General features: G+C 47.0%; 1 protein-coding gene across 1 annotated transcript in view; it reads right to left on the bottom strand.

Annotated features, from left to right (window-relative positions):
• Positions 1-23,987, bottom strand: part of LOC142575938 (erythroferrone-like) — a 33,114-nt gene extending 9,127 nt beyond the window's left edge. Inside the window, exons 1-5 of the mRNA XM_075685759.1 lie at positions 21,950-23,987; positions 7,298-7,444; positions 5,012-5,114; positions 4,275-4,315; positions 1,387-1,587 (exon numbers count right to left, since the gene is read on the bottom strand). Coding sequence (XP_075541874.1) covers positions 1,387-1,587; positions 4,275-4,315; positions 5,012-5,114; positions 7,298-7,444; positions 21,950-22,171 — 714 coding nt within the window. The 5' untranslated portion in view covers positions 22,172-23,987. The remainder of the gene's footprint in view (positions 1-1,386; positions 1,588-4,274; positions 4,316-5,011; positions 5,115-7,297; positions 7,445-21,949) is intronic.
• Between the last annotated feature and the right edge of the window lie 1,324 nt (positions 23,988-25,311).

Raw genomic sequence — 25,311 nt, 5'->3', positions numbered from 1 at the left:
ACGCAAAAAAAAAACTTAACAAATATTTTAAAAAAAGAGCTATTCAAGAATGCGTTCTTCCCTCACACTATCCGCCAGTGTAACCAGCTGCCAGCTGCAAGTGCGCATTTGAGTGCGCGACAGTACAATCATTCATGACTGCGATTAAACAAAAGTGAAACTCGATCCCGTTTTCCTTGCCACAATTTTGACGACCATGCGCTCTTTTCGTACCATCGCATTATCCTGTTCAGTTATCGCAGCCAATGACAAGCATGCCTATACAATACCGGCAACTTCCTGCTCTTCTTTATCTACAGATCACTTCACCGTGTTAAGTTCTCGCTTAGTTTCATGTTTTTTCGTGGATGCAGTGCATTCTGCATGTAACTGTTTGGGTCAGCCGCCCCAGAAAGATGCTAAATATGCTTCGCTTCTCTTTGTTTGCTTTTTCATGGCATCTCGGTATCATTACGCTGTTTCTAGTTGTTTATGTTTACTTCCTTAACGCCTGTTAGCGCATATACACATGTATTTACCTATTCCTGCTTAAAGTACCATCAGAGACTAGCTTTAACCTGGAAATATATAAATAATTAAAAATAAATAAATTGATTTGTATTGAACTTGTCTAATAATATCCCAGGATTCTTTTTCCAGAAATAAACCTAATAGAATTCAAAAAAAAATTACGCCGGTGTTGTGTACACTGATCAATGCAGAACCTTTTTTAATCCTACGTCCTAAATTATTTCTTGAGAGGAAAACAAACATTTGAAGTGCAGTTTGAAATACTTTTAAACTAAAAAAGAAGTGAGAGAGGCGTCTAGCATGAAAGTATACGTGCATATCCACACGTTTTTCATTGAACAAGCTACGATTGGCAAGCGAGCCCTCTCGTATCTTAGGCAGCCTGTAAATTGTTTTTGCACCTTAATGAATGCCGCCGCGTGAGCTTCTTCGGCTGTTTACCCTCGTTGGAATCACCATGTTCAGAGTATTCCTTCCCGAGGCAGACGTGTTGACGTGCCAACACGTCTGTAATTCATTATGCAAGAAAGAGGTGAGGCGTGCAGACAGGACACAAGAGTAGAGAAGTGGACAACACGAACGCCGTGTTGTCCACTTCTCTATACTCTTGTGTCCTGTCTGCACGCCTCCCCTCTTTTCTGCATAATGAATTTTTACCAACTAGCTCAGATTTCTGTCGTTCTAAGCGCCTGTAATTGTGGGGTTTGCATGCCGTAAAAATCATAAATTCTCTCAATTACGCGTACCTTTCTGATTGAGAAGCTCAGATTTCGATATGTCCAAAAATCACGACAACAGGCTAAAAGACAGGAGAGGTATGGCGCCCACCCAAGCGAATGCGCGGAACTGCAGGTTTGCGCGTAAGTCGGCACGCACCCTGTGGAACGGTTGCAGGCGCAGCTCCTTGCCCTTGCGTGCCCGAATCTCTTGCGAGAGCTCCCAGAAGAAGCCCGACTGAGATCGGGGCAGCATGCTGGCGCGGTCGATCTCCACCAGCGGAGGCAGCCACGGCAGCAGAGAGTCGCTCGCATTAGCAGCACCGGACAGGGGCACGGAGCAGTTCGTCGAGTTCTTGCACTGGGCGACACAGAGAGAAAAAAGTGTCGCTTGTTTCATTTGCCGAGCTATATCTACGGACCTCGCTACGAGAGCAAGTCAAGGTGGATTAACACAATCGCACGGATCGATTATTTTACTCTGCAGACGAGCATGGTGCGGCTCAAGCAGAACGAAACGCGCCGCTGTAGTGGTTCCTCGACAGTGTCGTCGTCATGCGCGGTTTTGGTGGCAGCAAGGCGCGTAATGCTTGTCCACAGACTGAATGAGCGATCCGCTCCGTGGCGCGAACCCAGATTAAGGGATGGAGCTGTATTCAGATGATTATCGAAAAGAATACGCTGAATTATCAAATGGATTATCAAACATCAGTTTATCAAAACATTGCAATAGCATGAAACAGAAGGAAAGGAAGAACGACAAAATCCTTATGCTTATCATCACTTGCTCGCTTCTTGCTCTTGTTTCCTTCTTTCCTCTTTACCCCTCCCCTTCGTGTTCGTAGTGTTTCGATAGCCTCACTCAAGTGGCAAATTACGTCTAGTTAGGCAGTTTTTAATCAACGTGCAGTGTGGGGCGCTGATTTTGTCTCTGTCCACACTTGATGATGCTGATAATGATTTGTACTTGCATATCCTTCTAAACGGGGCGGCAACAACCTAGCTTGCTTGAGCTAATTAGGTTTTAGCGCGTACACCTCTGTCTACCATTGTGTGCTATGCGCCGTGTTAACGGAGCTTATACTGCTGTCCTCGGAATGCGTGTGAGAAGAACCTGGCCAAGCCGGATCGAAAGTCGATGCCATCAACGTCACACCCTCGTCGCCGTTTCTCGCAGCCTGCCACCATCAACCCGACACTCGATATTTGGCCCTATAGACAGGTTGCCGAAATCAAACAAATTTGTGTTTCTTTTTTCTCTCTCTTGATCGTCATTAAAACCGAGTCCCAGCGTTTCTGGGACGTCGACGAGATAGGTGTCTCCACGTCCTCAATGACGAAAGAGTTATCGTGCTGCCGGGACCCGCATTACATTACTGCAAGAATAGGGAGCTTTTGAAACAGCACTGTCATGCCGCCTTCCGTACCCGAAAGCTCAAGCTCCTCTGTGCGCCTTTTGTGTTTTTTTGTACTTTTCGCGTTGTTTTGTGCCCCTCACCGATAGCAAGTCCCCTAACTTGACGTCCCCCATCTATAAATATTCTTACTCTCAACTGCTACAGCCGCAAGCCTGCGCTGCATTGAATAGGCGCTTCCCGCGTTTCTAAATTGGCGCTTGACTCATTGCGCAGTACTAGTACTCGTAGTCGCGTCTGCTTGGGAGATTATATGGGAGGCCGACAGGTCGGCCTGAGACAATTTGCCATAGAAGTACAGAAATGACTCGCGGTATACACGATGAATTGGTCAAGCTACACTAATTGCTTTCCTCCCTGGAGGAGAGAGAAAGTGTGTGTGATTGTGAAGAGGAAGAGACGCTGTTTTCTGCAGCCCTTTAGGGAGCATGACTCAGCGCCTTGGGGAAGGGGAGGGGGACATAAAAGAAGAAAGAAAAAAGGGAAGAACGAGAAGGTCCAGGCGATTGCAGAGCCTGGTACCGTTAGGTACCGCTGTCTGCGGTAGCCGTGCGGCGCATTAACAGTTTACACGACGCATAACTTTCGGTTTTGCGTAGAGAAGTGGAGAGGACTGCCACTGCAACGCGACTGCAGATGGTAGGCTGCATTCATGCGTGATCTGGGACCTCATTAAGCTCCAGGACCAACAGTGTAAACCGCGTTCACCACATTTCCGAGTGTTGTTTAGGAGCTCGCTCGGCACACGTCTTGCCTCCTCGAGTAGCGAAGTGCAGGGAAGTCCGGAGGAGACAACCGTAAGCTGCACTACACATATATATGCAGGGTGTCCAAGCTAAATTTAGCCAGAATTTCAAAATATGCGAATGCCACGTGGCTAGACGTAACCAAGGTAATGTTGTTCGCTGTCGCTTGGAGATACTATAATAAATATTTTCTTTTTCATTCCGCCTAAATAGCAAATTGGTCTTAATTGAATAGATGGAAAGTGTCAGTGAGAAAACTGCAGAGCGACACGAAAAAGTCCCGGTAGAGCTTTCTGTTGCTCAATACGTGCTACATAAAAGTGTTTTTCCGAGCGTGAAGGAAGCCCGGGAATACACGCAATGTGCCTAGAGCGGCCAGTCGCGCGGCAATTTTGCGTGCGTTTGTGGGCTGCTTTCACGCTCGGAAAAGCACTTTTACGTAGGACCAATGGAGCAACAGAAAGATGTATCGGGAGCTTTTCGTGTGGCTCTACGATTTTCCCGTTGACACTGTTCTTCTAATTATAATATTTTAGAAGATGATTAACTAATTTAGACTGATTACCTAATTAGGGGGAATGAAAAAAATATACTTGAGTGTCTCCAAGCGATGGTTTATTCTGACGAAGGCTGTGCCACGGCCGAGACGTTAAACCATTAAACATGCAATTTTGCTTCTTTCTTCTGTTTGATGCGTTAGCATCAAACAGAAGAAAGAAGCATGAAGTCATAGTTTCTGAGCTGCATATAGAATATTACTGCTGGCAACAGCCATTGAAGTGTTTTAGAGACAGATAAAGCAAACCTCACGACGTTGCTTCTTGTTTGTAAGGTAACTGCACGTTCCTAATGAAACGGGAAATTTGCAAAACCACGCGAGAGCTTACCTGCATTTCAACCATAACTTGGGCTCTTCTTTCTGCGGCCTCTGCAAATAGAGCGAAAACAGCTAAAGTAAGGAAAGACTATAGTAATAAGGCACTGTCCGTCTGGTAGAAGCAACCTTCTCCGCACCGACATGTTAAAGTTCGACAAATTCGAGTGACAAGCTGACCATCTAGGTCTAAGAATTCATCAATATTGAATCTCATGAAGCTAGTAGTTGTAGCAAATACAGCTTATTTAGTCTTTAACGGTGCTACCTTCGTGTCCCGCTCAACCGCGACGCTTATGCTATATGAAGAGCGATTTATTAATCTTGCCTAAGCCTTGGCGGTCCGCCTTGCTGCCTAATGCAGTGACGTTAATAAGCACTTGGTGCTGAAGCACGTAATATAGAAGTGTTAATTAGTAACACCTTAGTTCCTCAGTATCGAAGTGTTCTTGCACCCACACCTTCTGTTCAATACAGTTTTTAATGTTCTATGAGCTTCAGAACACCAAAAGGGCATACGACCCGAGGTTTCCATCTCTGAAGCATGAGCTTTATAAAGGCAGATGCGTCGTATTGTGTATTTGTCCCGGTTACTCTGTCAGCTTGTCTGTTCTGAATCCACTACACTGTGCATAGTGCCATACCAAATATAGCCAATTGATCTGTCCTTCTGCAGTGTTCTTTTTTCGTTTGTTTCTTTCGCGTGCGCTCATGATCACGAATGCGATCAAGTAAGGATCATGCCCGCACCTCTCAGGAGACCCTTGAATTCCCTGAACATCTCCTCTCGTGTAATGTTGGCACCTGCTGGGCCTCTGGGACCTCTGGGACCAGGGGGGCCTTGTGGCCCTTCCTGTAACAGGGAATACAAAGTCATTATATCGACTGGTGGGAGTCCAGCAAACAATAAAACACTATCTAAGCTTTCAGGTTCCTATATTGCGTCTCACCAAATCGGCACAGTCCGTGTCTCCGTGTGTGCCATTCAGTAGCTTCGTTTGCATGGACGCGGTGCCAGTGGGTCGAATCACTAGTCGGGTTAGCGCAGCTCGACTCGACCGCGTTTACGTGCATCTTGACAGGCAAGTTAAACGAGTCTACCCACTCCCCGCAGGAGGGCTGATCGAGCTCGTTTCGAAGCTCGCTCGAGTTGGCCCGCTCGAGCTGACCCGCTATGGGATTTCGGCAGGTCAAGCCGACTCCACCCAACGGCAACGGTTCCATTTAAACGTAACTATAGTAATGAGAGCCGGCGGCCTGTTCCAGAGAAGAGCAGAGGGCTTGCCCCTTGTGCGATACTAAATTTTACGTGACGCTTCCGCTTAGTCAGCGTCGCGGAGGAGCCCATATTATGGGTGTCTGATGCAACCCATAGGTTTTACAGCAGTGCATGAAGCTCGTGAGACGATATCTATGCAAGGACACGTTGTAGCCTCCCAAAGCCGCTTCACTACGCAATGCATAACCGTCAGACAACTTGAGGCAGCAGCACATCCAGCAGGGCCTGTGTTAGCCAAATTTATCGTGCGTAAAAGCAGCACTAGATTCTCATGGTAGCGATAAAACCAGATGATGCCGGAAAACCGTGGCTGCGACGGCCAGCCATTGACGACATTTACGCAGGGGTGTTTTTTTGAGTACGAGTCCAGACACGTTACCTGCGTATCATGGTTCTGGGGAGACTCGTAGCTGGTTTACTATCCTTCACTAACGAAGGAGGGAGAAGAAAAAGGGGGAAAGTTGCAACAAACGATGTGCGCTGGCTCATCTCACGGCGTACAGTGCGAATTCAGCGGTGGTTGCGCAAACCACAGTTCCTCGGATAGCACAGCCGCGGGCTTTAGCACACTTATGTGAAAGGGATGCTCGACACCGGATTCCCTATATCCCCTTTTCTTTGAGTACTCTGTATTTCCAATCGTAGGTAAGGGTAGCACGCAGGGAATGTATTTCGCCATGAAGAAAAGGACAGTTGTGAATGATTGTCATTCTCCACCTCATCGCAAACGGTTTTGAGATTGAAGTGCATTGAGTTCACCTAGGCTTTGAAAAACGAATAGGCGTTATCTTTCTTTGCTTGTTTATTACGCACCAACGAAGCCCAAAAGCGTTTGTAGCAGGCTTCTTTTATAGCCCAGAAATCTTCTGCCGCAAGGCTCACTTGTTATATTTATGACGTCATAATGATTGTCGGTTGCGCTGCTCAGCACGAGAGGGTGGGAACAAATCCCGGTTACGGCGGCTGCATTTCAATGGGGACGAAATGCAAAAGTGCCGGTGTACTGTGCATTGGATGCACGGTAAAACACCCTAGGTAGTCAAAATTAATCCGGATTCCCTCACTACGGCGTATCTGATGATCATATCGAGATCTTGGCCGTAAAACCTCGGAATTTATCTTTTAGGTGATTGTCGAGAAGCAGATGAAATTAAAAGACTGCCGTAACGCAGTGATTCCGGAAACGATAATTATGCTGAAAGAATGGGAAGATGCGAAAATAGATCTCGGAGAGTACAACGAATCATCCAGAGCATTGCGGAACGCCTCTGACGTCATGCACGAATCTCTGCGCCGGCATCTGGTGAATGCGTAGAATGTTTTCTCTTTTTTTTTTCAAAGTCACGTGGCTGAGCTCAGCTTCGTCCCCCATCCTGGTTCACTGAAGCCGCCCTTTCACATGAGGTCACTGTTAATTTGCCGATTTAAAATGGCCGCCTGCCTATATTGAACCAAAATAAAACAAGAAACGAGCACGAGATCGCGGGATCGAATCCCGGCCAGGGCGGCCGCATATCGATGGGGGCGAAATGCGAAAACACCCGTGTACTTAGATTTAGGTGCACGTTAAAGAAGCCAAGGTGGTCAAAATTTCCGGAGTCCCCCACTACGGCGTGCCTCATAATCAGAAAGTGGTTTTGGCACGTAAAACCCCATAATTTAATTAATTTTTTTTAAACAAGAAACACGTGAACCATTTTTGCTTGATAAAGCATACAGGTTTCCGTGACAGAACTTAATCATGCAGGCCCACTCACCATCCTGAGAAAAGACCGGTCGACTTTCTTTTTGGGCCTTGCAGTCTGCGTCCTCTCAGAGTGTCGCAGAAACGATTCCCAAGTCATCCGAGGATCGAGTGTCGTCTGTCGTCCAGGCGTCGTCTGTCGGCCGAGCCGCCATTCTGGCTGGAGAAGGAAAGTACGCAAAGCTGGTTAACCACTGGAGTTTTTTTTTTTTTACTATAAATGATGTTGACATAATTAAATAATGAGAAGTTGTCACGAATAGGTGGTGCCGGCTTCAGCCTTTTACATGCGAAACATCGAAATACAAGTCGTATGTCACATATTATCATGATGACAGATAGCAGAAGCACATCAGAAGATGACGCAAACACAATAAATAGCTAAACCTTCACCCGAAGACGTCGCAGGACAGGCCATAAACATTTATCCCACGAGCCGGCATGCCCTACACGCGAGCAATCTTAGGCCCGACGAAAGTTTGAGACCTCTGTTAATTGGACATGCATTTCTTTTGCTTACAAGAGAATGCATTGAAAGATGGGGACAAAGAATAATAGCTAACAACAATATTGTAACAGCGTAGCTAGAACGAAAACTTCAATCACTGAGTAGGTCTGAGGATTAGGGTCCCTATACGAAAAAATTTCTAAAACAAAAAGTGCTCGTAAGAGCACAGGCGAGTCAATATTATTATTGACTGGCCTGTTATTGTTACTGGCCAGTCATATGTATTATTAGCGCAGGTGGTCGGCCAATGATAACCAACACTTACCATCGAAAACCTTCGTAAAATGGACCCCAGAGTACGAAAATCGAAAGCCTTACAACGCACAATAGTGATTATAGCATAATCAAAACTGCTTTTACTTGCGCGAAACACCGTTTTACTTTATCTAGAAATGGCCTTCGGGGCACGCACGTAGCACTGTACTGCGGGAGTGTATCTCAGAGGTCGATAACGAAAGCTACGCACGAACCACCATAGCATCACAAATAAGCGTGTTCGGCGGGGCCAGTACAAAGAACATTTGCAAGCCTTGCTCCAGAAACACTGAAAAAGCAAAATCATATCCTGCAACTACAGTATAGAAGCGCAATCGCGGAAAACAATTCAGTTCAGCTTTCCATGCACGACTCGCTGTCGGTTAGATCGAACCACCATGCACGGGCAATGGAAAATAACGAAGGTGCTGGGTACATCGTTCTCCATTTCTCCCATTTTCTCACAAAAAGCTCTTCATAGCCTCTTGGCGAACGGCCAGGTTCGTCCGCTTCCGGGACGGTGTGGCCGATCGATGGAGAAGCAAAACTTGGCTCCCGTTCAACGTGGGCTACACCCGCATTGTGTTTTCTTTTGTTTTGGTCATTCATTTATGACTCGAAGTAGTCAAACGGCCTTCCTCCTAACTTCCTCCAAGTACACGCGTCCGGCGCTGCTGTGACCATTTTTCATTGGCACTGCGCACCACACGTTGACTCCGTTTGTTTCCGTTCCTGCCTGCTCCTCTCGAGCCGCTGTAACAGTGTCGCAACCGTTGATAACGTTGTTGTTATTGTTCACATCGCCATTCGCGCGTATCTTGTCGACAACAGAGTGCCATAGGCTAGGCTGGGGACGTGTGAAACTTGTCAAGTACTCCTAACGGGAAACAGTGGAGTGGAGAAAAAAAGTAGCTGATCTAGAGAGAAAGATAAGTGTGTTCGGAGAAATAATCGCCGCTGTTCTTCTGGAATGCCCGGGAAAGTCAAGGGCATCACGGTACTGAGATGCTCTTCAAGAGGTTTTTTTTTTTTTCAATAATGCCATGATATTGTCCGACTGCGCTTCTTCTCCTAGCGAAAAAAGTGGATGGTTCTGTGTCCGCGCTCGACATTTCTTGCAAAAAGAAAGCGTTCTTGTGCTCAAATGAAACGATAAAAGGGTAACTTACAGGGATCAGTACCACTTATTCTAAAAGCGGACGGGTGCGTGCAGCTTTCTTTTAGTGGCTTCTCAGGCTTGCCACTCATTAGTGTACGCTTCTCTCTGAAGACATGGGTAGAGGTTGGTATTCAAGAATATAACAATTCACAAACACTAATTTGATGCATTAAGCGCCCTCACGAGTCAGTACGCATAATCAAATTTTCGTGCGAACTAGACTGAAGTGCTCGATTTAATCCATAACTCTCGTCACTCTCGTCTCCAGGAAACGAGAACCTCCAGAAACAGAGCAGCAACGTCTCCTTGGGTCATAGCGTTTTTTTTTTCTAAAACATAATTACTCGAATATTAGTTATAACGTCAATAGTCGCTCAGGCAACTTCGTTGGGACACAGAGATCAATGCTAGAGAGAGAAAAAAAAGAAAGAATCGAAGTTTCCAAGTGGCCACAGGACAACGAGAGTCACTGATGTATGGCTGTCTTCCACGAGCGAATGACCTCAATGGCGTATTGATTCCACGCAGCCAATTTTCTGCTCGGGCACCGCGGAGCTCTTCATTACGCAAAGCACAAAACGTATACATCTTTCACCCGGGCTTTTCTTTGCAACATTCGACATAAAATTTTGAGCACCACGTTCTCATTAGCTTTTCCAACGATAGGCTGCAAACTAGCCTGCTATCGATCAAGCATCCCGTCGAACCTTGAGCCCTATAGTACAGCCCCGGTGATAGAACCACAAGAACGACAATTTGCTCTGCATTCTCCTCACTGGAACATTTTGGAGGCAGCTACGCAACCACGCTTGTTATTGACTAAGTATGATTCTTTCTTGACGGCTCTTTCTTGCAGCATAAACAAAAAAACAAAAAGCACACCAAACATGGAATAAAGCTGCTGAGCGACTGCTTGGCAGCGCGCGAGTCGATAAGCAACAAACGAGCAGCGAGTCGGATCAATGTATCCCCTTAGGAGAGCACAGTTGCACTTTTGTTTTGCTTCCGTGCTCAACCCCGTGCTTCCCGACCACCAGGCCCTTATTGATTCCGCGTCTGGGACTGGACGCCACCATTGTAGTGGAAAGAAGTATCGTGTCCGCAGACAGAATGCCGCATTAGCAACACGTCTGCACAAGAAAACACTCACTGGGCGGGGGAGAAAAAATCTGAGAGAGTCAGGGACAACAAAAGAACTGAGCGAAAGATACTCGCCCGCTCATTAAAGCAAGTTACGCTGAAGGTACTATCTTGTGCCTCACGCAAGCTTTCTGCAGTATTGCGAAACGTATTTGCGGGGCACCAATTCAAAGAGAAAATGGTGACATATGTTACATAAACAGGGGTTACAAGTTAAGGCTTTTCTGCCTTGCTTGTTAAGTGAAGGCTCTTCTCTGCCTTGCTCCCATGTAGATGCACCAATAATTCTCGGTAGCGGGTGAGGGGGCGGAGGGGTGTGTCCAGAGAATGGGGAGTCGTGGGTTGGAAGAAGTGGTCGCTCACCCTTCACTAAGCTGCCGAGCCGAAGGCACATCCGCAGTGGCGCTGGCATCAAAGCATAGCCTATACAGAATGCTGAGGTAGTTGCGGGGTCGGAGATGGCGGCACTCTTCGACTCCCTATGCCATTTATGCTACGTGTGATGCCCTTGTTGCAAAGTGTAACAACATTGCCTCTGTATCGGCAAGCAGCCTCTTATTTCAAGCATGTGAAGACAGCAGATATAGTACATGAATTGACAGAGAGATGCAGAAGTGGACTTTCAAATTATATTTACTACTGACTGAACTCCGTGCTATCGATCTTTTGAGAATAGTAAAGCAAAAAACGATTAGGCCGCCAGCAACTTTTATCTGTTTTACTTGTGCGCGCGACTAAAATGAAAACATAAAGTGGATAAACAGTAGTCGGCTCAAGGTTGAAAAGAAAAAAACATGTCAGCGCAGGGGTCGTTTCAGAATTAGGAGCATGGAAACGCCGCCGTGTAGCTTTCCTTGGTCTTTTTTTTACGGAGAAGCTGCATATGGCTAGGGTTCCGTGCAGTTTTGTTCTCCATTAACAAAAACTATCATCATTAATGGCTCATACGCCCGTAAGCATTCGTACCCCGTAAGCAAGCGAAAATTCCAATGGCTCAAAGTGCCGTAAGGCCGAGGCTAAAAGCCCTCAGCAAAGTGATGCAAACAGTGCTTACATTTTTTCTAAACATATATACAACATACAGAAGAGCATGTCGAAAACTTTCATCATCAATGGCCCATACCCCCGTAAGCAAGCAAGCAATGCAATGGCTCATAGCCCCGTAAGGTTCATGGCTACTCCCTTTGCGTGGGTTAGTTGCGATGACACCACCCCTGTGTTTGTCGTTGGTGATTTCATTGTGGATGTGTTGGGACCGAAAAGGTAGTGGTTTAGTCATTTCGTGTTTCAGGCGTACCGCTCGCGATGCCACACCGATGGCCCAACCGACAGCGCAATGGCGTACATGCACCGATTTGACATTATCAAAGAATGTGCTTTGAGTTGCGAGCATGCCGATCAGGGCACATCGTAGCGACCCCAAAGCCATTGTGACCGTCGTTACTAAGCGACAATAAATTATACAATAAAGACTTTACCACAAGTTTGCACACCACTACATTTACAGCTTCGCTGGTAATCCACCTTCACAGAGTGGAATGGCTCATGATTTCTTTTTTTTTTTTTTGATGCTTTGATGAAGCAAGTGTTTTTCACTGCTCCTGCATAGCTCTGATTCATTCCGGGGAAAGAATTAACAAATTTTTCACGAACAGTTTCCGCTCACTATTTCTCATCCGCTACAGGACAGAGGTCCACGAACTCCGTGTCTTTGTTTCGTGTCGACGGAAACGGTGAGAGCGTACGCCTAGGTCTAATTAGCCCCTGTCGCATAATTCTTTTGTCACTTTGAGTGAGCTGAGTAGTTGCAAACTTTACGGGTACTGCTCTGCACAGGGCTAAATGTAGCATTAACCGGTCATCGCGCGCCAGCTTTCACAGGGCATCGCTACTACAGTCACTTTGGACAGAAGATGTATGGCATGCTGTCGAGAAAAGTCCTGGCCATCGTCCAAATGAGTCGCTGAGCGTCATTTAAGAAAGCGCACAGGCTGTTACAGTAGCAGCGGCTTGAGTTGGACCAACTCTCATTTGAAAAGAGCTGGCTTGAAACACTCGCTTTCGACGCTGTTTGCCAGCATCTACAAGGCTAGCCGGTGCTCGGCTGTGAAGAAGAAGCAAAGCTTGTGTGAAGAAACTTCTGCACAACATGTTATTTTCACCTCGCGCGTCTTTTTAAATTTAAGCCTTATTCGCAGCACGGCAAACGTATTGACATCGCACAAACTTTGTGCAGACGCTAATGCCGGAAAGCAACAAATACTACGCGAGTATATTTTTGGCAGAGAACGTCCAGAGATTGCGAGAGAACTAAACCACTTCATTCAAAACGGCAGCAGTAACAGCGAAATAAGTATTCGGCTTTTACTCTCGTAAAGAAAAGACTGAGCAAATCCCGACAGTTAGGAATATTTTATTATCTTTTTGTACCGACCAGCCATTCCACAGGAACAATTCAGAGCGCTACTGCTACTGAATGGAGCCGCGTGTTTTCTTGCTGATTTGAACGAAACAGAAACGTTCGTTGCTCAGAAAAACAGAAACGTTTCTTCGTCTGCTACTGTATTCCAACTTCTTGGTCCATAGAGTTTTTCTGCACAAGCAAAGCAGAACAAGGAAGGGAGCGGGGGAAGGGGGAGCAGGACCTTTTACTGGCAACGAGCTTTCTTTAGAACAAAGAAAGAACTCAAATATTCATCATATGCCAGAAGCTTCTGCCTGTGCTCAAGCGATTGATTCCGTGCTTCTTCCGGCATCGCGAAAAACCAAAATCTCTTCAGTGGACGGCAACCGTACCGATCGCATTTTACTGAAATTGCATTGTGCGCAAGATCTGTGTGCGCAGAAGTTTGATAACAAGCATTTCTTTTAATTTGACGACCAGAAACACGAACTAACCAAGCAGCACTGTTTACTCTCACAGCAAAGAGTTAGTTTCCGAGTTCTTTAGCAAACCACCACAAGTAAAACCCTGAAACTGTCGAAGAAACAGACGTATATAAAAAGCCAGGGGAGTACATGACTTTAACTAAATTAAACTCTTAAAGGTGCAAGTAGTTGGACGCGAAAACTATATCAATCACTAGGATATTTGTAGCACTCCATTGCATCGTACACGACACATCACATCATTTGAAGTCCGTTCCTTAACCACTTTGTCGCGCCACCGGTAGAATTTCTCGATGCATGTGGTTGGCGACTTCATGCTGCGTGACGCGAACGTGCGAACATGCTAAATGGAATTGTACGCTAATGCACGTCTGCCTGGAGCTTCCTTGGGAAAAAAAGTGCTCCCGTGTCAGTCTTCTAGTGAAGAAGACATGTCATAAGTGAAATGATTAGAGGAATAAATAAATAAATAAATAAACAAATAAATAAATAAATAAATAAATACAGCAAGAAATATATGCGCACACGCGTGTTTCGAGAACGGAGCGGAACACCACTATGTTGCGACTTTGGAGGTGAACCGCACAGCTGCTATGGTATTAGCACACCAGTACTGTGGCCTCGAGTCTCGAACTCCGCCGCTGACAGACCTGCTGTGAAGTGTAGACGGGTGCCCACCAGGTAGAAATTGGTGCTTATTGTCGGAACTGGGACTGATACTTCTGCCGCGATCATGTTACTCCTTCAAACTAATTACGGCTTGTTAAGACGCGACCCAAAGTGAAACACGACAAGAACAGGAAAGAGCGTCACTCGCAAGTTTATTAGAAGACGATAGGTTGCGGGGGGGGGGGGAGTAAACCTGTCTGCTTCGAGTAAACGTAGTTGCGAATTCATTCATTCATTCATTCATTCATTCATTCATTCATTCATTCATATAGCAAGGGTGAATGCTGAGGCATTGTCGACGGCCGAGAAGGCCGTCGTCAATGAAGGCATCGTAACGGAAAACCGGTCATTCCCAGCAAGCCCGATTTCGAGCTTTGAGCTGCTGTCCCGCTAAAAGGCGTGTACCTAGAACAAGTTCACTCCCACCGTAATAAATAACGGAACCGGTCACCATGCCGATGGCCCGTGTGAGGATATCTAGCAAAACGAGCGTGCCACCGATGCCAAAGTTTCTCACTTCTTGCTCGCGGGAGCTTCGGATCGCATATAAGGGGCCACACTTCGAGCGATGCTTTTAAATGTCACGTTGCCCGGCTCTTTCTTCGAGCACCGAAGACGTACAGCTCCGCAAGCCGGCGAAACTCGGTAAAAACCAATTTCTTTGAACTTCGAGTTTCGCCCTCCCGTGCGAGCACATCCCCCCCGCAAACAGAGAAGGCAGAGAGAGAGAGAGAGGGAATCTTCGCTCAAACACCGGCGAACTTCGCTGCAATCAAAGACGAGGCACTCAATGCGCCGACCGTGAAGCTCCGGTGGTCTTGACGCGGATCCAATCTTCGATCGGGTCACGGCGCCAGCAAGACTGCGACCTCGCGCCCGCCCGACAACCGCTCAATTGTCGCCGCCGTTAAGAGGATGGAGGGGGCGTCCTAGCCGGTGCTCGAGCCTTCCGCGGGCCTCTTTTCCGTCTTCCCTTTTGCCCCCTAGCGAAGGCAAGGAGCGGCACCGCCAGGCGCTAAGAGACACACAGCGCGGACCGGCGTTGTTTTCCAAGCAAACAGCACCGCTCTCCGCTGCTGTGTCCGAGGTTCGAGTGAGGCAAAACTCTGCGTCCCAAACAGCAGCCGTCGGGACTTGGCTAGGATTGCGTTGTGGGAAACAGAAATGCCCCTCTTTCTCACTTTTTAAAATTTTCTTTGTAATGCCTGCCCACGCTGCATAGTTCGAGGGAAAGTCTTTGGTAGAGTGTCTGACTCGCGTGACTGGTTCGTGTTTTCTCTTCTCGGCTTACGTTTGCGATGCGCGCGACAGGGCGAGCCGACTGGGCCGGACTTGACACCAGCGTATTGCAGTTTCGCTCGCCAGGAGAGCGACGAAAGTTTCTGCCCGGCCGAGGGCGGCAATTAACCGGGCGTGACAGAGAGTCTGTCGGAGAGAGCCGGTCCCGTTCGTTCGATATGTTTTCAACGACTTCGGACCAATTACAATTGTCTTGCCTCGTCCTAGATTGGTTATTGTAGTTTGCTGGCCCTTGTTGTTTAGCACCTTTATTTGGTGCACGCGAAAGTTACTTCTACGCTTGAAATAAAACATAGCGCCTCTCTTCGCATTTACCAAAATTTGCAAAATGTTGCCTTCAATGATACTACAGTATAGTTTGATTTGGTTTTATCCTTAACTGTCGGCGCATGCCCAGTGCTGGGGATTCCCCAATGTTCGGATGATATTTGTAAATAAGTTACGTTGATAGTTGTATAGAATAAATGAACAAAAGAAATGTGGTACGAAGTATATATATGCTCTGTCTTCTTCTAAATAATGATTACTTGGGCTTCTGCAGCGTTTCCGTAAATTTTGAAATTTGCTGTTTAACGTTTTCAATGTCGGCATTGCATTTTGCTGCTCATGAATTTATTTATCTTGTAATTATTTTTATTGTCATAGTGCGTGTGCGTTTTAGTCGGCACTGACCAACAAACCACATGGCTTATGATCCTTCGCATGTCCAATGCTACAGCCAAGGCTATCGCCTGCAGTAAACCACGAAGTATTGAAAAGTATTCCTCTACACCTGAGCGTAATATGAACTATTCTTTTTCACGAATATTTAGTTTGACATGTTGGTGCAGACACGCTACGGTGCGTTGATTTGCTTTTTTTTTAATATTTGGGATAATCAGTGCGGTCCTCACTCCTGATATCTGCCAGTTGGCATCGTAATCGAAAATGTCGTTGAATAATCATAAGACGCCGCCACTGAACGCGGTTCCAACTCGCAATCTCACACCGCGCGCCGGGCGCTCTAACAATTTCAACATAACACTTCATGGAACTGGCGATAGCAGTAGCATGTTACGCAGCTCGACGCACGTACGGCCAGGCAATTGCACACACCACTTTGAGTTGCGACGCATAGGAAGTTGCCCTGAAGCACTTCACGGAAGAAATGTAAGTGAGCGAAGTCTCTGCACGTGCTAAATATGGCCTGAACACGTTGTATATGGCAAAAGAAGTGTTGTGGAAGTGCTTGTGTAGAATAATTAATCTGAGTAAACATAGGCTACTCTACGACGTAACACGTCGTTCACTCTCAAATGTTTCCGCCGTCTTGTCCTTAGTTTCCCTACAAAGGAAAACTAAGGACAAAAGTAGGGCTGTATCAGTAAACTAGCCCCCCCCCCTTTTTTTTTTCAATACAGAAAGAAGCCACCCTTACCGTGGGACTAGGCTTGGTAAGCCAGAAAATGCGTCACGGGTGGTGACGTCGCCTTGAAGTTCTGGCCCCACATTGCCGAGACGTCATGAATTTTGACAGCGTCTTCTCAGGTCTAGTTAATTTTTCTATTGGTAAAGATGAAACACTGAATACTCAAAAAGTGCCAAGGACTCAACTTCGCAAGTTTCTAGATCTCTGTTGCTGCGCCCACGGCAACCGAAATACAAGAAGGTAACCTGAAATCTGTAACGTCAAACTGGCGTACCGGCGCTGAAATTTCAGCGTGAAACTCAAAAAATAAAAATGACCGTTTCCTATTCTAGTAATCTACCTCTTTCCGCGGGATTATCGAAAGTAGCTTTGGACGAATTATTTGCCAATCTAAAGTAATTTACTATTTCTCTTCAGTGTCCTTTGAGTACCTTAAACTGAAGCCACGTGTTATCAGATGGGCATTCTGCAATGCGCCTCGCGTCAATACAAATTGTAAAAATATACATTAACGTACTATGCGCAATAAATATTGCACATAAGTTAAAATGTTACTGCAACTGAATTCACAAGATTACCCAAGCGCATGTCACTCGGCAGAATTGAAGCAGGGTATGGTGTATGCTCGAGAGCTCATCTTGTCACATTGCATGTGTGCCGCCGGCAACGTAGTTTTTATTCAAAATCCCAGCTTAAGAATCCGCGATATTCTTTTTCCAGCTGGTCCACTGAAAAGCAAACTAGATTTTTGGCGACAAAAAGCACACCAAACCTATTGCACTCCTCTACATTGTTGTAGTGCAAGCTGACCGACAGGAACAACAGAGAGGCGCGTTTGACAACCACATAGCGGAAGCTTTCAACAACAGTCTTTGAAAGCAAAGTTAGCAGTTTTCAAAGTAGAGGGTGCCACACAAACAAGCGCGTATAGCTATAGCCGTTGTACTCTTTCTCCGAAACACCATGTGCCTAAGACGCTTGTCCGAATGATTTCATTGCCTTTAAGTTTAAAGTGGCACGACTTCACCATTTTCGGCTTGCGGAACTTGGCTGATTACCCGGCAAAGAGAAGCTTGGTGCTGTACACTCAACCCATTTGAGACCTTCTCAAGGAGACGCATACATTATCCAAAAGTAATGCGCCGCTAACAAGTTTGCTGCACATTCTCAAGAGCAGCTCGAAAGTTGTTAGCATTCATTCACCTTCGTCCGTGTTTCAGGCAGCGGAAGCCTGATACGTAAGTCGCGAGAATGAACTTGTACTTCTTACGCAGCTTTCGCAGGCGCGCCTCTTCACTCAGATGTATATACTTGCTGGCGTTTCGCATGGAATTAATTACTCACCCTAAAAACAAGATGAATCATGGCGTCCCCCTTTGCAGGAGCAACCGTGTTTTTTCCGCTTTGGCTTCATATTCAAGACCACTCACATACGCAAGAGCCTTTTGGACTCAATGCTTAGAGGAACTTAAAGGTGGTTAACGTGTATTCGTGTCCGTGCGCGTGTGCGGGCACGTGTGAGAGTAGAAATGTGGCAATTCATCGCCGTCTTCTCAAAACGTCGTTTCTTATTCTTTTAAAATGACATATATTTTATGTCTCCTTCCCCGAAGGAAAAAATTAGGGTGGAGGTACTGGCTTGCCACTTTGTCAAACGTTTTTATTGCTTCAAATTGCATCTAACATGTTGAACGTCATCCTTACGTACAACTATGCATGAAATCGTGACGTCACAGTTCTTACTTCAGCGCACGGCAAGCTGCTGAATAGAAATAAAATTTTGAAGCAACGCTTATATTTTGACAAGGAGCGTGACAGAGTAAGCATCCCTATAGTGACTTTGAAAGAATACGCATAAAAATAACTATATACTTACAATACCGAAAAGACGATCGCAGCATTCTTGTCTCAGATGTAAATCCACCTTGAGCCGCGTTTAGGAATATACTTGCACCCGCCGCGGTGGCTTAGCGGCTATGGTGTTCCGCTACTAAGCAAGAAGGTCGCGGAATCGAATCCCGGCCGCGGAGTCCGCATTTCGAAGGGGGCTTAATGCAGTAACGCCCCTGTCCCGTGCATTCGGGGCATCCCCCGGTGGTCAAAATGAATCCGGAGTCCCCCATTACGGCGTGCCTCATAATGAAATCGTGGTTTTCGCACGTAAAACCCCCATAATCCAATCCAAGAATATATTTTCACCTAATGGTGATCAATTAGAACTGAGTATCATGCTGCGCTTCGCAATTCGAAACTATTCTGTTCTTGTTGTTCCTGTTTCTCTAATATTTACTCAAATTAATATCAAACAGACCAGTTTTCCTCGCTATCGAAGAATATGCAAGAGCTTCCAGTGGAAGCGCTTTTCAAGAAAATGCATCGCAGATAATTGTGATGTCTTTCTAGTGGCAAGATTATCAAACAGTGGTAAACATCAATGAGAATAAATGATTTCCTAACAAATTACCTACGATTGACCGAATGCAATTTTATAAGTTAGCTTATGGTACACACTGCAATAGTGAAGCTGAGGGTAGTCAGTCCTCTTGCGTGTCCACATATTGCAAGCATCCTGACTCAAAAGACGGATTTGTGGTAGCTTTTTTCAGACTTGTGGAGAAATTTATTGACAGCCCAGTTTTCATTTTCGCGAAACGCCTTCTTGAAGCTCCGCGAAAAAAAATTGGAGGACGCTTAAGCTTCGCCTTCAAGAGTGGAACGCGACAGCGTTCCCGTCGACCCGCCAAAGGGTGTAAGACAATGGGCTACGGCGCAGCGACTACGCGCCCCGCATGGGACGCGGTGAGCGTCGAGCAACGCAGCGTTCGGCGCGACAACAAAATGTGCGCCTGAGCAAGCGACGCACGCCTGAGCCTTAGAAACAGCTCGTTTCTAAGGCAACACCGCGTTCACTAGAGGCGCTTTTGTACCGCTTTGAAGCATCGAACTCGTGGCTCAGTGCTAACGTCTCCGTCTCCCACTCCGGAGACCCTGGTTCGATTCCCACCCAGCCCATCTTGGCAGTTGCTTTTTATTTATGAAGTGCCTGCCGTGATTTATCGCTCACGGCCAACGCCGCGGACGCCGACGCCGACACCGACGACACCGGCTTTTCTGCGACACGAGCTCCTTAACGCTATCGCGTTAAAAAAAGAACTATTTGGGAATGAAATTGACGCTGCTTTGTCTGCGAGAATGGCGCGCTTGGTCTAATTAATATATACATATATAACGAGAAGAAATATGTTTCAATATATTTTTCAAATATATTTCTTCTCGTTATTTCCGCATTACTTAGTCTCCTCTTCCTTACTGCTATTATGTGGACTAATTTTATTTACCATGTATTGTAATTTTTCTTTTTCATCTGTTGTGTATGCATTTTAGGATTTTTTGCACCCCTCCCCCCTCCATAGACTATGCCCTACGGGCCTGTAAGGTGCTTCAAATATATATATCGAACTACTAATTGTGCTGTGTTTGTTGCAGGATGCACAGGACACTGGGTTCAGCAGCGACAACGTCTCAGTCAAGGGCCCACCTACTTCGGCACTGAATTGTGCCTCAAATTTCCGGCTCACAAATACAGAATTCCAAAGCCTAATTTCCAAATAGAACGTTCGAAAGTTAATATACGAGTATTCTGCAGAAAACTGAGATGCTTCGACTCTGATCTCTAAAGAGCCTGAAGAATTGACATTCCATCAATTTCCTTCGAGCAAAGACATACCTAGTTGCAGAAGAGGAAATTGGTGTTCGGCAAAGATAAATTGCCTAAAAGAATATAAAGTTTGATGTCCGTGCTGTCGCATCAAAGCAACACAGGCAAAGTTGTATGTTTGAGCATATATATATATATATATATATATATATATATATATATATATATATATATATATATATATATATATATATATATATATATATATATATATATGTGTTTGTGTGTGTGTGTGTGTGTGTGTGTGTGTGTGTGTGTGTGTGTGTGTGTGTGTGTGTGTGTGTGTGTGTGTGTGTGTGTGTGTGTGTGTGTGTGTGCGTGTTGGACAGGTGTCAGAGAAAATTTTACAGGGTGAAGAATATTAAATACTTAAGAAACAAAGCACCTACCATCAGAGTGACCAAAGCCAGGGGGCGGGGTGGTTGCAGGCCTCACTGAATGAAATATGCTAAATAATACAATAACATAACAACCTGCATTACAAAACCTTCCTCTTGACTAACATTTTTCTCCAAGTGCCAAAGTCTTGTCTTCAGGTCATTGGTGGAAAGACTGACAGCAGCGTTCTTTCTCGATGGGAAGAAGCGGATGTCCGACCACGACCTGTGCAGCTTGCGTTGCTTGTGTTACAACAAAAGAATGTTCAGTCCGGAATTATTTCTACTTTTCTCGTGTAATTTCGCCCAACTTAGATTTCAGCCCTATTGTGCAGACCCTCAAAGCGATTTATAGACTCCAGATTTATAGAACTCCAGAAGGAGCCAGTATGTACAGATGGACAAAATACAATACAAGATTAGATAACTACATAATAATAAGTAGATCGTAAGAGTGCTCAAACGACCATTCAGACCTTGCCGCGGAACGGAAGTGGGATGACGTGTATTGAGAACTTAAGTTCATAAACGTAAGGGCTAGTGCCATTTCATGCTTGAATCGCTAATTCATAGGATGCACTAAAGGACAAGAACGGCAAGTGAGCCACACAGGCATATACGAAGGCGAGCTATCCACTCCGGAAAAACATGAAACGACGTATGCATATGGCAGTGCTGTAGCCTTATATGGACGCGTAAATGGTGCGCTGTCGAAGGCGTCTTTGCGTGCCTCGTTCAAACTTCCGAGTCTTCTAGCCAGGCTTGCTCATGAGTTCATTACCTTACTTAAGTTTCTGTAATTTAATTACTTTAGGGATGTACTTTCTTAAATGCGATTGATCTTTGAGTTAGTAATTATTACTTGTTTAGCTTTTGGTGGCAACTAGCAATCACAAGGTACAGTGCTTGCAAGCTACGATCAGAGCACGCTTGCTAGATGCAGAGCCTTAGATAAATTAAACCTATTGTTCACTGTAACGCTGGTCATTCAAACATTTAGTGGAGGGCCTACAAAGGGTGCCAGCCTCGGTATACAGTCCATCCCCAGAAGCTGAACACCCACCAACAGACGCTAACGCTACGTTGCGCCTAACATTTGCTCAGAGGACGGGCCGTGGCCGCCATTGCATAGAAGCTGCCTTGTACGCTTTGCAACTCATCTATCGTAGCATGTGAGCGACGGCGTAACCAGGTCCCGCATGAACACACCTGTAAGAGAACCACGCGACAAGATTGCGCTTACCTGTCTTCTCCAGGACGATCCTGCAGCACCCCTGAGGCCCTCGCGTCTCCTAGAAGGCATCTCTCGCGTCTTGCGGTCAACCTCTGCGGCGATTGACGGCGCTGCCGTCACATTCACCGCCGGTCTCGACGTAGCAGCCGGCGTCGTAGCCGTAACCACAACGGCCACGGCCGCCGCTACAGTGGCGACGCACACCAGCGTCGCCACGCCGCAGGACACCATGAGCAGCCTCTGCCGTCGCCGATGCCCCTTGTTCTCCAGCAGCACGTGTCCCGCCGCCGTCGTAGATCACGGGTTTAGGCCTAGCTCCGGGGCACGAACGGCGCTTAGACCTAGCGCTCGACTGGCGGCGAAAACAAGCCGTGACTGGTGCGGCAAGACTTGAGCGCGGCCTATCTAGACGACACAGTCCAGCCACCGTTTGCTATGATGGCAAGGGGTTCCAACCGTTCCAAGCAAGTTACGGCGACGACTGTTGGACGTCGTCTGAGCTTCCGGCTCGTCCGCGTACTTCCTATCCCGGCTTCTACCTCCACCTGCACGACTATAGCTCCTAACGACCAATGCGCGCGAGCGAACCAGGACGACCGCTTCGCGAGTGCGTGAGATGGGAAACCGCGTCCGAAGGTGCCACGCACAGAGCTCTCTGCCGACTGCAACACCGCGTCGAGGGCATCTAAACGAAAGAGGAAGAAAGAGACGGGTCCGAGGTGGAGGAGGCGGGAACTGTTTTTCCCGCGGATTAGGGAGGTGCGTCGTCGCCGCCTTCCCTGTCACACCCGCTGGCCTTTTTTTTCCTGGCCGTCAGTAAAGCATGGGAAGGTGGTACGACCGCGTGTTCCCCCAAGAATAGACGTACGCGGCTATGAAAGCAAGGGGCGCAACGACACCTGCGTAAAGAACGACCGCCTCGAGAAATTGCGCCTCCCTCCGGCTCCTTCTCCCTTTTGTTGCAGCCAAGTTCACTCGCACAGACACACGCACGCTCCGTGCGTGTACTACGCATCATTGTTTGCTTCGGTTTTTGCCCCCTCTAGAAAAAAAGAAAAAGAGACGGAGGGTTGTTCGTGTGTCACAACGCCTCGAGTCGGTTCTCCTTCCTTCTTTTATTTTTTGTATGAAGGACAGCGGCAGCCGGGGCTCTTCTGCCGCGTGCACGTGCGTGGCCCCGGAGAAGAGACTCCTCCGCAGAGAGCCTCACACTCCGTCACCACCAACGCTCGGTGGTGGGGCACGCTCCATTGTCCTTTGGGCCCGCCCGCACGCGCGCTGTTCAATCGAACGGGGGCTGCACCTGTGCCGTGCCGGTGCGTACCGAACGACCACCGTTGACGCCGCGCGGAAGGGTCGGCATAGCGTTTCAAGCGTCGTCGGCCGCCATAAACGGGGGGAACAAGGAGGGTGAGGTCGCTTGGAGGCCCTCGCCTCTTCCATTAGGTCCCCTCCTCCACGACTTTCGCTGGTTGTCCAAAGTGGTTACCCTGTTTCGCACGTTTATTGTTTGTTTTTTCTCTCCCCCTGCAGGTGTTAGCTTCCTTCTTTCTTTCTTTCCTCCCTTCCTTTTTTCTTTCTTGCTTTCCTGTCATTTCATTTGCGTCTTTCTTTTTCGTCATCTGCTTTATTACTACTACCAGTTCGTTTACGTTCCAACTCCTCTGTTTCATTTTGAACAAGGCTTTCATGCTGCTTCTCCGGTTGTTTACACACGTGGGCAGAGTTTTTCAAAGCGGCCGTTAAAGTAGTAGGATACGAGGCGCCGGCAATGCCTCTTTCATCCCGAAAGCAGCGTTTCTCTATGAGTGCACATCTCGAGACGGAAGTGTCCAGAAGGCCGTGACATAGTAGGTTGGCTTTCACTGAATGGTAACACTAGTCAGAGAGGGAAGAAAAACAGTGTCTTGTGTGTGAAGCACGGAATTAGGTTTCCATTTGAAGCTATGGTTCCGCCGCTGTCGTCAGCTGCCCGGTTGCGTTCGCGACGTCCTTCAGCGGAGCCATTTTAATAATATTCTGCTGTCATACTACATTCACAATTTTACTCTCTCTTTCCATAAGCCTTTCTGAACAAATAAATTCATTAGTGAATTATGTAACAATTAAGTCATTACCTAATTATTTATTTGATTAGATTGACGAATGGACAGGCGGTCTAACGAAGGAACGAATGAGCATAGTAACAAACGAATGGTGGGGGGCAGAGGGGGGGGGGCGCTTGTTCCACCTAATACGTACAGAAATATTTTACAGTGTGAAGCAGGTGTGAAGCTTTTAGCCTCTCGGTGGTTGGCATTTTTCCTGTCCGCGTTCGTTAGCAAAAATTTGGGCTGATCCCGGAGGCAGTGCAGGCCAGGCGCAATGGCTCGTACCCCCGTAAGGCAGAGGCTTCAGGAGGAGGAAATAAAGAGAGAAGGCAGGGATGTTAACCCTAAATGCTAACCACCCTACTCTGGGAGACGGGAATGAGGGAACAGAAAGACGAGATAGAGAGGGGGGGGGGGGGGGAGACGCGGTGAGCTTGCTCACGGACGCGGATGGCCTGAGCGACTCAAAAGCGTTCACATAGACCAGTCACCCTCAAGAAAGACAAAAGTGCCCTCACAGCTTTGTGGGCCGGCAAGTGGTGGCGACGTTCTTCAAGTAGCTCCTGCATAGACAATGGCCGATCGTCCAGGCGTCGCAATGCGATAATGTTTGTCTTTCCGACTGAAATCGTTGACAGTGGCAGAATAAATATTCGATGTTCTCTTCCCCACCGCAGATGTTGCACGTAGTACTGTCGGTCCTTCCAATCAAAGTAGTGTACACCTTCGTGAAAGCCACTCCTAATCACAGCCGATACAGAAGCGATGCCTCATGTAGGTGAAGCCCTGATGAAGGTCGGAGTTGGAGCGAAGTGTTCACTTCGTGCAACCTGGCGCGTCCTATATTTGGGGTGTTCCACACTGTTAATGCAAGTTTGCGTACGATGTGAGGAATCTGCCTTGCAGCGTCTGTCCTGGAAAGAGGAATGGGAATGCTGTGTTGTTCTTGGTGGCACGCTCGGGCAGCTCTGTCTGCTTAATCATTTCCACGTATTCCGCAATGGCTAGGTAGCTAGTGGAAAATAATTTCGTGGCCTTTCTGTTTATTGTCGGGATGATGTTTGACGATGATGTATGTTAGCTGTTTGTGAGCTCCACGTCTGAGAATTTACTGCATGCTGTGTAAAGCCGGCCTCGAGTCGGAAAACACGGCGCATGCACCAGGATTCTCCGTGTCAATAAACTGAAGCGCACTGCACAGAGCCGTCAGTTCTGCAGCTGGGGACGTCGTTGACATGTGACGTCTAGAGTCGCAGTGTTACTCCTCTTGTCGGTATAAAC

Source organism: Dermacentor variabilis, chromosome 3, assembly GCF_050947875.1.
Source record: "Dermacentor variabilis isolate Ectoservices chromosome 3, ASM5094787v1, whole genome shotgun sequence".
NCBI lineage: Eukaryota > Metazoa > Arthropoda > Arachnida > Ixodida > Ixodidae > Dermacentor > Dermacentor variabilis.
The sequence above is the reverse complement of the archived record's forward strand: the minus strand, read 5'-3'. Positions and strand labels throughout refer to the sequence as shown.